Raw genomic sequence first — 14,853 nt, forward strand, 5'->3', positions numbered from 1 at the left:
TTTCTCATGAAATTTCGGCCAGTGTATGGAACTGGTGCCCACCCAGCATCATGATTCACTTGGGGAGCTACGATAGGTAGCGAAATCCAGTTGCGAATACCAGCTACAACGGCTGGGAGATCATCGTGCTAACCACACGATACCTCCATTCTGGTTAGATGATCGTCCACCTCTGCTTCGGCATGTGGGCGTGAGGCTAGCAGCCGGCTGGTCGGTCTAGGTCCTTCACGGGCTGTAGCGCCACGGATTATTATTTATTATTATTATTATTATTATTATTATTATTATGCATATACTTCACATCCCTGGTAATATAATGATGCTGACATGTGAGAAAATGATGGCAAAATGAGTTCTGAGGTCCAACACCGAGAGTTACCCAGTAATTCTGCTTCACTTGATTGAGAGAAAATCTCTGAATAAACCCCAACCAGGATTTGAACCCAGGTCTGCTTGTTTCACAGACAAGCTGTTATTCCACAGTGGTGTACTGTAATTGGTGCTTAAACTGAGACTTTCATTGTTTCGATGTATTGCTTTTCCACTTTCGTGTTTAGCATGTTAAGTATTGCAGTGTGTGAAAATTGCGCAAATTACGTTAGGAAGAACACCACCTAAAATGGTATTACTTTAGTAGATGTAAATACAGTATGCGTGATGTAATACAAAGTTTACAGTTACTGTATAACGAAATTATCATGAACCATGTAACAAGTTCTTCGTAGCTGTCAATGTGTAGGCATGTGCCTGTTTTACTTTTCCATAACAAGATAACATTGCCTTCAGAATTTCCGGATATGAACGAGCTGTTACGTAACATGACAATTGTAAAATGCTTACATAAATGTAACTCTAAGATTACTGTTATCTCTCTAACTGCTAACAACCTTAAGGGGCTGATATAATTTTGAATATCCTGCCTGTATGTGGCAACAACTGATAGTGACAACATGTCACTTGTTTTGAGACTAAGTACTGTACTTTCTGTGAACCCAAACCCGTATGTGCTTGAATTGGCATTGCCGTTCCAAAAATACGCATGTTCAAGGTGGGCAGAAGCAGGGATTATTCCCTTGGCTGACATGAATGATCCAAGGGAACTTTTCGTATATAATATCTCCTAGGAATATGAGAACTACATTTCTACGATTCAATAAAAGAATTGTATTTTAATGGATACCATCCCATTGTGGAATCCTGGGAAACGAGAATGCGGATGCTTTAGCAAAGAAGGGCAGCACTGCTACTTACAGACCTGTTACTAAATCTATGTATTACTCTGTGAAAAGATTTATTAAATCTACATACCTACTTAGACTTCAACAAACGAAATTTGATAACACAATCTCAAGGGAAAAATGGAACTCTCTGCATCAAAATCTACAGTTAATTCCCGATTTACCACGAAAATCGTCTGTAGCTGCATTTAGATTGGCAACAGGCCATGATTGTTTGACCAAACACCTGCATAGAATTGGAATATATCAGTCCCCTAACTGCCCATTGTGCAACTCAAACCAAGAAATGGATTCGGAACACCTCAAAATCTGTGCTTCAGTGGCTGGCCATGATAATATCTTTGAAAAATATTGGAGTGCAAGAGGTCAAATGACTTTATTGTCAAACGCCTGGCATTAGAAAACAACAACATTTCTACGACTTTGAAATTTACTTTTTGTGAACAACACATACCTCTTATAATGATGACATGCTGGGCACTCATAGAATGATTCCTTCTTTACAGATGAACTCCCATATATCAACGTCCCCCTACACACCCTCATCAAGATCACGACCCATGGATACAACTGCCACATGGAGTGTACAAAGTTGAATGTAGAGTGTGTGGACACATACAGGAAGCAGCCCAAGGTAAGAATTAGTCGTCTTGCCTGTAGAAAGAGAAAATTATGCAATTTTGAGAGCACTGCCTACGTTGTCAGAATATTATTTATTATCATCCTGTCCCACTCACTCACTATTGTATGAGGTTGATAATTATTAAAAATTATTTTAAACTACTGAGATTATTTAGAGCTACAACAGTAGACATAAGGTTTTTAGATCCTAAAATTTAGGTTTTACGTGCCTAAAATATATACATATTAAAAAGGAGTCTTTAAAATGTCTTATAGAAGAACTCTGGAAATTATAAAACGTAGCATTCATATATTTTGTATTAAATGAAATTTAAAAATTGCGATAAAAGGAATTGTTGTATAGTTTATGCACTCATTGGATGTGCAATCGGCACACTTTGGTGTAACCCTTGTCCCCTCTGATGGGATGCCTTCAAATTTATGGCCTTCAGAACTCACAAGGTACTTTCTTTGATTCTTTCTCATGTTCATTGTAATGCTCAAACAATAGTTTTCAAATGAATAGATTCCATTAAAATATTTGAATAAATCTACAGCCCTTCTGGTATGATGCCCTCGATCAACTCCAATCTTATGCTCTTTGGTACAGCTTCAATTTTAAATCAGAACTACGAACTGAAGATGACTTGCTAAAAAAGTTTCGTTTCAGAATTTTGTGGAATATATGAAAGTCGTGTTATTTTTTTATAAACCCACGAAATCAGTGTTTTTTCACATCAAAAGTATAGTATTATAGTGTAGTAGTAATTTTTGCGCGAATTTTATACTTTTACTAAAACAAATAGGTACATATTATTAATTTCTCTGACAAATCTTATAGACAGTACTTTTCTGGCAGTATGCATTGTTATGAGGTTCAAAGTTATTGTTTCTTGCAAACTTGTGGAACAGGGAAGGTTTTTCATGAACATTTGTAAGTAATACAATTTGCAGGCAGATGCAAACTCAAAGAGAGTTTTCGACATAAATTGGCTGTCTAATAAGAGAAAACTGTTTGGTCTATTACAAATCCCATAGCATTTATCGAGAGGGAAGAGTTGGTTGAGAGGTCGTGGCTGAACTAGCACAGAGTTACTTCTTTGTACTTTGCTTCGAGTGTTAGAACTTTTTGCTCAGTCATACCATCATAACTTTGGTGACATTACAAAAGTTTCACGCTAATGTACACGCATGCTAAGCCTTGCATAAACGAATCTGTGACAGGTTAGTTTAGGCTTTTATTATGTCTTACATATATGCTGAGCGAAGGCTGGTGATTTTTTTTGTTTTGTGATGTCAGTAATAAGATAGTGTAATGGCGGATTTTTACTTCCGAAATCACGAGAAGTAACTCAGCGCTAGTTTCACCCTCATTTGGTATTAAATATGTAACAAGTTATTTGCAAATAGAAACTAACTTGATACTCCATAGTGTACAATAGCTTGTTAAAGGGTTTTGTAAGTTATGTCTTCTAAACCATCACAAGTGGTTGAAGCATTGTATGGTTCTTGTGTGTTTCAGAATTGCACAGCTGGTCGTACAGCAGATGATGCCCTCCTAACAGTACCTTCTCATTTCGATTCCCTCAACTTTTGGCAGCTGACTGGGCAGCATTCTCCTCTCATCACACAGCATTGAAGAAGCATCAGTCTTCCAATCTCTATTTATTCAGTATCTGCGTGTCAAGTGATTCAGTACTTAAGCTTGTATATATTAGCAATCTTTGCACACTGAGCGACTACTCTTGCCTGGAGTGTTCACAAGTAGAACAGACTGTTTTAATTGCAAGTATTCTATAACCCGCCATATTGGGTGTGTTCATGAATAGATGAGTGCTTCATCTCTCAGCCATGTTTTTATATTATAAGAATAAGAATAGACTGTAACTTTGACAAGTTTTAATTGTAAGATTCTCTGTATTATATAGTTTTATATGAAAATACAAGAATGACATTTGTCTGATCTGTTTGTATCATATCTATTGCCTCCCATGGGACAGACCTCTTCTCCTACTGCTCCAGTACCTTTTTTTTTTTTTTTTTTTTTTTTTTTTTTTTCGTATGAAGAAAATGATAATAGCATCATTGACGCCATTTTCTAGCCTAGGTCAGTTTTCCAAACCTACACAGCCAGCAGTTCAGTTGTTGCGAGGTTTTCAGACACTAGAAAACAAAACGTCATATCGCGAAGAGCCGTGTGGCATCTTATTCTTAGTTAAATGGAAAGCTCTTGTTGTGATGATGTCATTCAATATAAATTTATATTTAAATCGTCTTGAAAAATGTGATTATTCTTGTAAGAGTTCACATACCAGAAATGTACTACTGTCCATGAATGATGTAATTCAATAAGAAAATGACAATAGATAGCCTATTGTATATGTTAAAATTAGAATACCCACCTAATACACAGTCACTGTAAATACACAGTTTTTGAGGAGTGTCTTATCGGGGGTTTATCTAATAGTTACACAATATTATATATTAGAGTAGACGCAAGAAGAGCTTGCCATGGAAAGCTGCGCGAACTTTCAGAAATGTTCGGGTGCACTCGACCTCGCTTCGATTCGATTGGCAAACTGTCGACATTTCTCAGTCTGCTGGCTTGATGTTTTGAGTGAGATTTATCACAGCGCGTGTATGTAATGTAACGTATACCTTGTTGCAGAGTAACTAATAACATAACATTGTTGAAAATACAGAAGCACGAACTTTTTTAGATATAAAATCACTGAATGAAATGACAAAGATGTAAGAAATATGTAATCGTGTAATAATTGATATTTGACGTAATAAAACACTAATACCACAGTCTAGTATATACAGTCACGAAGCTTGAGTTTTGAGGGTGCTAGGAACTGACTGCCGGTACTATTTCACATTGTCTGTAATGAGGCGATATTAGTGGTCCTGGTGTTTAGCAACTATCTATGGATGCATATTTACTACATATTGAGCTTCGTGACTAGTGGGTGTTCAGTTCAAAGTGTGTCATGGCTCGCTGTATGCCGTCATGTGGCTAGCCGATGAGCCTAGAGAATTGAATATTCCTACACTTCCGCAAAGGTGTATTACCTAGGAGGCAGAGAATTTGCCTAGCAAGTACGGCGTTCATTCTGAAGAGTACACACCGATGCGTACAATAACGCTGGTAGTGGCAGGAATGTGAACTGTTTGGAAATACGTACTGTTGGGATATGGGGAGAGGGTTAAGACGATTACAGTACTTACGTATTTGTTGACATTAACTTCGACGGTCAACATGGACACGGAGTATTTGATTTGTGTTGTGGAATGTTACCGTACGCAACCGATGATAACAAATACCCTGCGTACGACTTGCCAGCGCAAAACACAGTTCGAAAGAGGTTATGGTAGCACACAGACAGTACAGACCGCCATCTGTTGCTACAACGTTCAAGTTATACTGTACATGTTCTCAAGTTCAGATTGAAGAACGCATTGAATAATAGGCAACTTCTCTGACATATAAGCTGAAACTCGCTTCAAATCGGTGACTCAACAACAGTGACGTCATGACACACTTTGAAATGAACACCCAGTATATACTAGATTGTGCTAATACTATGTGATTTTATTAAAATGTTCCGATAACTAGGGTACTATGGTTGATTTTAATCTATATATACTCATGTTACGAGCGGAGCCTGTTTGGTTTTTCATAAATTCATAAACGTTATAGTTTGACTGTGTAACTTTTTATTAGCACTTCCTAATTTAGAGCGAAATGGGGAGGGGGCATTGTTAAGTACATAGAATGTTATACAGGAACTCTGTTATGTAACAAGCACACTTTGAACTATATAAAACTCCTGATATTAGGGATAAAACGCAGAATATGTAACGCACACGCTGGCTTCTACCTGCTCTGCACAATACACTTCACGATATGAACAGCTCAAGACCGTGCTTTCGAATGCGCACTGTAATCAGCATTAGGTGATTCATAGCAGCCCTGTAACGAGCATGGCGGCACGAGGACCGAATATCGTTCTCTGCGCATCAGTCAAATGGGCAAGCTTTCTTTGCGCTTCCTCTAATAATAAAAAAACTTCGATTTTATTAATGACCGCACCCCTGCCTACTACCCTGTAAATAATCAATAATTACACATTACCAGCCAATAGTAAGCTATGCACTTCTATTGAGTAGGCGAGGACAGATTGGATATATTTAAACTAGGAATGTAAGTAAAACAGTGGCAGCTCCTGACCAAAATTTTTGGGAGGCGTGGGTGTCAAAAACTGTTTCAATTTAAGGTAACTTACTTATTAAAAGTATTCATTTTGTTGGTGTCTCGTGACCAGAATATTGTACGAATTGGAAATTTATCCTTTGAAGAGGTGCAAAATTCAAACATCTTGAACCAACAGCAACAAATATAAATGACACTCGGGAGGAAATTAAACCAGTCTTCTCTCAAAAAAGCTGAAAGTTAGATTTTGTGAAACTTGGACTCTCACTTTGAGAGAGGAACAGAAGTTAAAGGTGTTTGAGAATAAGGTGCTTCGGAAAATATTTGGGGCTAAGAGGGATGAAGTTACAGGAGAATGGAGAAAGTTACACAACGCAGAACTGCACGCATTGTATTCACCTGACAATTGGGAACATTAAACCCAAACATTTGAGATGGGCAGGACATGTAGTATGCATGGGCGAATCCAGAAATGCATATAGAGTGTTAGTTGGGAGGCTGGAGGGAAAAAGACCTTTGGAGAGGCCAAGACGTAGATGAGAGGATAATATTATAATGGATTTGAGGGAGGTGGGATATGATGATAGAGACTGGATTAATGTTGCTCAGGATAGAGACTGATATCGGCAATGAACCTCTGAGTTCTCTAAAAGCCAAGGTAAGTAAGTATGCATTTTGTTAGTTAAATTATTGTTACTCGTACAGTACATTTGTATCCTATGAAAAAGTACTGCTCAAGCTTACAATCTTCTTCTTCTTTGGTTCTACAGCCGGGTTCCAGCCTTGACCGCCCGCCCCAATGATGCTTTTCCATGTTCTTCGATCTAACACCTTTGTTTTCCATCCTCTAACACCTACTGCTACTATATCCTTCTCCACTTCATCCAGCCATCTTAGCTGAGGTCTCCCTACTTTTCTGGTGCCAAAAGGTATAGTGAGAATCAATTTCTTGCAAGAATCATTTTCATCCTTCCTACAGATATGGCCCAGCCACCTGACTCTCCTAGCTTTAATTTCTCTGCAAACATCTGGTTCTTTAAAAAGTTGGTATAATTCATAGTTATATCTTTTCCTCCAACTGTCCTCATCATTTACTGATCCGTATATCGTCCTCAGAACCTTTCTCTCAAATATGTTGTTTGTTGTTTTCTAATGCCAGGCGTTTGACAATAAAGTCTTTTGATCTCTTGCACTCCAATATTTTTCAAAGATATTACTATGACCAGCCATTGAAGCACAGATTTTGAGGTGTTCCGAATCCATTTCTTGGTTTGAGTTGTACAATGGGCAGCTAGGGGACTGATATATTCCAATTCTATGCAGGTGTTTGGCCAAACAATCATGGCCTGTTGCCAATCTAAATGCAGCTACAGACGATTTTCGTGGTAAATCGGGAATTAACTGTGGATTATGATGCTGAGAGTTCCATTTTTTCCCCTTGGGATTGTATTATCAAATTTTGTTTGTTGAAGTCTAAGTATGTAGATTTAATAAATCTTTTCACAGAGTAATATGTAGATTTAGTAACAGATCTGTAAGTAGCAGTGCTGCCCTTCTTTGCTAAAGCATCCGCATTCTCGTTTCCCAGGATTTCACAATGGGATGGTATTCATTGGAATACAATTCTTTTATTGAGTGATATTAATTGAGAGAGCATTTTAGTTATTTCTGTTGTTTGAGATGAAGGTGTGTGTTTAGAGACTATTGATAGAATAGCTGCTTTGGAATCTGACAATATAACTGCATTCCTAAATTTATTGATGTGGCATAGAAGATTCCTGAGACTTTCACTTATTGCAATGATTTCACCATCAAAACTTGTTGTTCCATATCCAAGAGATCTATAGAGTGAGAAGAGACAGCACGTAACACCTGCACCGGCACCTTGTTCTCTGGAGATCAAGGATCCGTCAGTGTATAAATGAAGCCAAATATACTCAGCCTACAATTGTCGACACTGCCAACTGCCCAGGTTTCAGATCCATAAAGCAAGACTGGTCTTATTAATCATCATCATCATCATCATCTTCATGGTAGGCTCTCATGGCCTGTTCTGACTCAGAGAATCTCTCCATCTGGTTACCGGACGTCCTACGTCACAATAACCTTATTAATGTTTTATATAATTTGCACTTAGTGTTGAGGCTGATATCATGTGATCTTAACTGTTTTTGGAGTCTATGATAGCATCCATTTGCTGTGAGGAGTCTATGTTGGATTTCTGCACTCACATTATTATCTGAGGTAACTAGTGAACCTAGGTACTTAAATTCGGTAACTTTTCCAAACTTGTATCCTCCTATTTGAAGATACTCCATTTCTGAAGTATTGATGGATACCTCCATATACTTGGTTTTACCCTCATTTACTTTGAGGCCCATTTGCTGTGCTGCAGCATCTAGGTTGATGAATACATCTTTGATGGCTCTTTCTGATCCCCCAACAATGTCAATATCATCAGCATAAGCCAATATTTGCACCGATTTGTGGAATATTGTACCCCTCCTTTCAATTCCTGAGCTCCAGATAACCTTTTCCAAAGCAATATTGAACAACAAGCTTACAATATAGATCAAAATAAATTGGTGCAGGAAGTTTAAACACTTTTTCCTGCAAGATGCTTGATTAATACAAGTACAATAGTACAAGAAGCTTCGTTCAGGTAATAAGTAAAATACATGTAGACCTATATGTTATGCGGGATTTTTTTTCCCTACATATTACTGTCAAAAATTGGGATCTGTACATTATGTGATGGCGTTCATTACACGAGTAAACACGGTACATTTCTGTAAAATTCCGAAGAGACAAATATACATGATCCTTTAGGGCCGTATTCATAGACATTTTTAGCGCGGGTTTCTGGTGGATGATCAGCGTTTTTCGTATTCATAAACCAGTGTTAGCGATAGGATATGATATGAATTCTGTACAAGTAACCAGTGGTTAGCCGAGGTTAGCTAAGTACACTCGTAGCACGTGCTGCGAAATGTCTATGAATAGCACCCATAAACTTTAATATAATGGAAGTCTAATCCATTGCTGAAAGAAAAGAGAATCCCTAAAAACTATCTAGTCCTTTCCCCAAAGTATTGATAGCTTTCAATACTCTCAAGTATTGAGGGTATCAAGGATCAAACTCTTAGAAAGACCAAAATGAATAGTGGAGAACTGTAATTTCTTTTTGGGCTTATTCTAACATCTTAATGTCTCATGAAAACTACAGACAGGATGACTGTACATTAACATCATAAGGGGAAACTGTACTTTCGTATCTTACAATGTTAAATTCCTAAATTTTGGGTGCATTTTTCTTAGAAGTTACAAAAGGCACAAATGTAGAAAAAAATACGTAACATACGTTTATTTATACAACCAGTTAAATAAATTTAAAATTCCATTGACGGTTGGCAAAAAAAAAAAAAATTCATTGATAACAGTTTTTGCATTAAGAATTACTATAAATTATTTTTTATTTTTGCTGAAGATACAAATCATCTTAATTTTTTTAACCTACTGTGTAAAATTGATATTGTGTATTAATTTCAGCCTTCTGGATACAATACTACTGAGAAAGGTGCACCAATGTCACAAAAATAAGAAAGTGCAGAAAAATGGTGTCAAAGTTTCCATATCTTGCAGTATTAAATTCCTCAATTTTGGAAGCACTTTTTTCAGAAGTGAAAAAAGATATAAATGTAGAAAAAATAGGGCATATGTAACATATTTTCATATATAGAATCAGCTGAATAAATTTAATATTTCACTGAGTGGTTCGCAAACAATTTTTTTTTTCATTGATAACATTTTTTACATTTACATCTTCACGGGGCTAAAAGCTGACAATTAGAAGAAATAAAATCATATTATCACATATTTAAACTACCGAAAAATGATAAAAACTAAAATTTAATTTTTTTTGTCAAAATTCTGTGTACAGTATATAATTTAACGTAAGTCTGTACTGAAGGTCCACATGTTGCAAGAGGGGTTTATTGATGAAACCTCTGCAGCATCTTGCTATTGGCAAAATATTTTTGAAGCATAAGCAGGGAATTATAAACTCTTATCTTCTGCACACAGACAATATCAGACAGATAAGTGTCGAGTATTTTTTGATCTATAGCAGTTTTAGATAGAGAATCTTCTTTATCTTTACTTGAGATTAAATGCTGTCTTTCTGTTCTAGTAAAATCAATGATGACTTTATCAATGACAGCTACTAAGATTTATTGAAAATTATGTCCTCAGGTGAGGTTGACCACTGGGACTCACAAAATATAAAGAAAAATGATAGGAGTAAAATAATTATTCGAATAATAATATGAATTCGTCAATTTTAAGAGCGGGTGTGGAGTATAGCTAATTGTTTCGAAGTGTAATTTAAAATTTTATATCTTAGTATCCGCTAGTCTTGGTGAAACGAAATTTGGTATACTAACAATACTTTCCTTCTATAGTATTGTGTATTATAATATTTTCAAATAAGTGTTCTAATAATTAATTTTATTTTTAAAAATATGGATGAAAGTTGTGCAATAATCTAATTTCCCACAAATCTATGAATATTTAAATGATTCTTACTTTAATGTTTGTAATAATTACATAAAAAATGAATTAAAATCTTCTAGTTACCGGCATCTCTTAAAAATATTTTTTCTTTAAATTCTTATACAATACATAACTAATTTTACATTTCCTTAACCCATACAATCAAAATAAATAAATATAGTTGAACTTCGATATCTCGAAGTGCTTCCAAAAACAAGTAATGCTTAGAGTTATCGAAAATTCGAGATAGAAAATATGAACAAATTTCCAATACCCTAAATTGAGGGGTAATGGCTAAATGGGATTTCCTGGTCTCAGAACTGATATCTAACTCTTGTGATGACTTTCGGTGAAGTCCAGAAGGCCTAATTGGTCAAATTCACTTTCCTCACCTCCAAGCTGGGGCTCTCTGGGATTTTTTAAGATGTGAAAGAGAGAGTGGTGTGCGGAAAGAACAAAATTTTCTGCATTTATCTTTTCCAAGAAAACTGCAATCATATGAGATTAAGAGGAAGGCAGAAAGATTGGAGAATACTGGATTTGCAGTAGAAGATTTTGTTTGGGCAGAACACTGAATAAATGAACATAAATTATTGCCAACAAAGAGAAGTCGAGGTTGTCCCTAGACACTTTTTGCTTTTCAGGACGACAATTTTAGCAATTGATAACAAAGTCTGAGAAGAATAATATTAAAGACATGCATATCATTATATCCTCGCAGTGGTGCTCATTGTGTTATACTGTTACGGTACAGATAGAGATAAACACGGGTAAAATTAGTAATAATGGGTTGATTCCTGGAGGACATACTCAAAGGATGGAAAGTACTAATGAACGACAAAAAATAAATTTAAAGTAGCAGTTGAAGTGACATGCATATATGTTAAAGGGTATATCTCAGGCACTATTAGAGATAGGCTACCTGAGAAATTTTTCATCATAAGAAAAAGTGTATTCTATATACTACACAAAATAATGATAATAATTTACGCCTATAAAGATGTACCTTCTATCTTAATCCATTGTGAAAGAAGTAATCTTAATCTCACTTGCTCAGGAGAAAATTAGGATGAAGGGATTTTTTTTTTTTTCAAGAAAAGGAATGAAGGGAATGGAGAGGCTATGATATTTCCTTCAGCATATCTTGTCGATATGTAATAGTTACTTTAAACATATAATATTTATACTATTGTACAATATTTTATTATAAATACATTGACATAGAAAGAACAACATTTCAGAGTAGACAAAATGATAATGCAATTGAAAGGGTGCTATAATCGAGAAGTACATCACAGAATACATTACAAATACAGGGTGATTCATAAAGTTCTCCCCTGTTTATGGAGGTGGTTCCTGAGGTTATTTGGAACAAAAAATGTAAATAAACTAACGGGATCACATTCATAATTACGGATTACGGTAATTTAAAAATGACAGAAAAAAACTTTTATTTCAGAATTTCACTAACAAAAATGCAAAAAATAATTTAAAAAAAAAACAAACAATTGATTGTTTATGTATCAGTCTCTTTCATTTAGAGTGGATTTAAATCACATTTTCGAAAATGGTTCCCTAAATCTCAAGGCAAAGGTTTGCATGAATATGAACTGCAAGTGTAGCATTTCACAGCTTCATACGTTTGTTCTTTACTGTTGTCGCATCATCCAGAATGCGCTGAAGCAACTCTTCACATGTTTGTACTTTAACCTGATATACGATGTCTTTCATCCATCCCCAACAACGTGCAGATATTTAAGGCAACAAACATGCCTAGCGCTTCATTCACTGACACATTCAGAAAATGTGTTGTAACTTCGTAATTATGAATGTGATCCCATTAATTTATTTACATTTTTTGTTCCAAATAACCTCAGGAATCACCTCCAATAAACCAGGGGGAGAACTTGGTGAATCACTCTGTATATAAAACACTGATAAGATTCATAGCAATGTTTATCTTTTTATAGCACTTTGGCCTATTTTCAGGCCATGATCTCCCTGATTTCTCTTCCACTCTTCTCTATTTTCTGCAGTTGCCTTCTAGTTGCGAAGAGAGAGCACGCTGGCAGCATAATTCTGAACCATCTCTTCCCATTTATTATGGGGTCTGCTAAAATGTTGGTTCCCTCCAAAATGTCCGCGTACTTTCTTGGAAATGCGTCCCTCTTCCATTCTTACCAAGGATTCCAGCTCATCGTAGTCAAAAAATATTTGATACTCTAACTAAAGAGCTCCAGGCATTACATAATGTGCAGTAATATACGGTATACCTAGCAAAAGTGTGAAATACATTCGAAAAAAAAAAAGTATTATACAATACAGCCTAAAACAGCTACATTTTTTGTATAATGCCTAGATATTCTATACAATGCCTGGATTTCTTACACTGCTGATAACTGAGGCAAGGTTTTTTTTTTTTTTTTTTTTTTTTGGAGACCAATTTCTTTTTAAATGTACGTGAAAAATAAAATATCGTACTTATGGTTAAAAATGTGATTTTTTTTTTTTTCACTATGCAATGTCACAGGAAATTTTGTAGCAATAATAGTTATTTATGCAATAAGTAGATAATCAAGTGAAAGTTTGTCGCACAAATGATTGTGAGTGCAACAATTTTCACCAGTGTCATAATAAGATTATCAGGAGTTGGATACAACACTTTATGACATCTTAGCATTATAAATTGTAGGAAAGAAATTAAATTCCGGATCCATAGCTGACAAATTGTCTTCATGTGTTCGTATCGATTAGTTGTGCCTGGCATTGGCATTGAGTATATAGAAATGGATGACCTTGCAGGTTATGGTACAAATGTTCCTTTGTTTTATTAATACATTTTCTCTGAACCACAGAATTGTTTTATGTGATATTACAAAAGTAATACAAAAATGTTAAAGATTGGAAATAAATTATATGTTACCTTCTGTCCTACATTTCATTTCTTGTTATGTCGCACGTAGAAGTGATAACCAAGATAGCAAGCGTTCCGATATTATGTCATTGCTTTTATTGGCACACGTGCTATAATAAGCCAATTATGCAAGATTTTGGATGTAGTAATAACCTGTTTATAATGCTAGGATGGCATAAACTACTTTATATATATTCATAAACAATATTAATTAGCCAAAATCTTATACACGGCATTGTGTTTGCAACATTCATGGCAAAATTAAGATCTTAATAATAATAATAATAATAATAATAATAATAATAATAATAATAATAAGTATTGTGGGACTTAATCGATCAATTTCTATTGTAAGATTAATCAATCAAAAATATTTAATCGAATAATCTAATCAATTAAAATTAATCGGTTGTACTTGATATTATTTTGTTAATACAAACTCAAGAGTAAAAATACCGACAATATTAGTCTTTCAGAAATTTCTTACTTCAAACACGATAATACTGTTATTTTGTAACTGCACAGCAGGTAGCATAGGACAAATCTCTGCACAAACACTTCAGAAAGAGATTAAGATATGAGAACAGTGACCTGGTCCATCTCTACTGAAAGTTGAAACACAATGCGAAACCCTTATTAAGTTTGTCAGTTCGTCTTCCTAGCATTATAAAATACATAATTTTCTGGAATTCGCCCCCCTCATCCCTTAGCCATGGCTACACTGAGCGCAAGTGAGAGAGTAACTTTCTTCTTCTTTTTCTAAAATTCTGTAACTCAATTACAAAAGGGGCCAATCTGCTGTTCTGTTGCAGTTTCTTTACTGAGCTTCTAGATGAAGCTTGTGTGTTTAGTTCGCCAAAGAAAAAATCAGATTTATGTGGTCTGTGAAAAAAGTGAAAACTCCATTATGTCATAGGTCTATGAGAAGTAAACTCCGTCAAACATTTGGATATAAATTGAACGATTGTAGAGAAGCGCTCGACAGAAAAAAAAATTTTCGTGTTTAGTGATGCAGAAAACATTGTTACTAAATGCAGAACAGCACTTAATTCAGAGCATGTGAATGCACTCATGGATGAAGCAGTATTAATAGGGTGAGTCTTCATACTTTATTTGTTTGTCTCAAAAATCCCCGGAGAATTGACACAATAAATTATAAGCCTACATAATTAATATGTTAGTAAATAACTAAAATAGTATTGTTTTGTAATAAAATGATACAGTATATACATACCACATTTTATACTTATGGTTATCACCAAACACAAATTAGATTTAACAATAATTGTGTATTACAGTACCAGTATATTAAC

General features: G+C 35.2%; 1 protein-coding gene across 4 annotated transcripts in view; it reads left to right on the plus strand.

Annotated features, from left to right (window-relative positions):
• Positions 1-3,822, plus strand: part of LOC138710982 (6-phosphofructo-2-kinase/fructose-2,6-bisphosphatase-like) — a 90,043-nt gene extending 86,221 nt beyond the window's left edge. For all 4 annotated transcript variants that reach the window (XM_069842236.1, XM_069842235.1, XM_069842234.1 and 1 more), the window contains 2 exons: positions 1,745-1,872; positions 3,382-3,822. In XM_069842236.1, the coding sequence (XP_069698337.1) occupies positions 1,745-1,872; positions 3,382-3,498 (245 nt within the window). In that variant the 3' untranslated portion in view covers positions 3,499-3,822. The remainder of the gene's footprint in view (positions 1-1,744; positions 1,873-3,381) is intronic.
• The last annotated feature ends 11,031 nt before the right edge of the window (positions 3,823-14,853 follow it).

The sequence above is a fragment of the Periplaneta americana genome, chromosome 12 (assembly GCF_040183065.1).
Source record: "Periplaneta americana isolate PAMFEO1 chromosome 12, P.americana_PAMFEO1_priV1, whole genome shotgun sequence".
In the NCBI taxonomy this organism is placed as follows: domain Eukaryota; kingdom Metazoa; phylum Arthropoda; class Insecta; order Blattodea; family Blattidae; genus Periplaneta; species Periplaneta americana.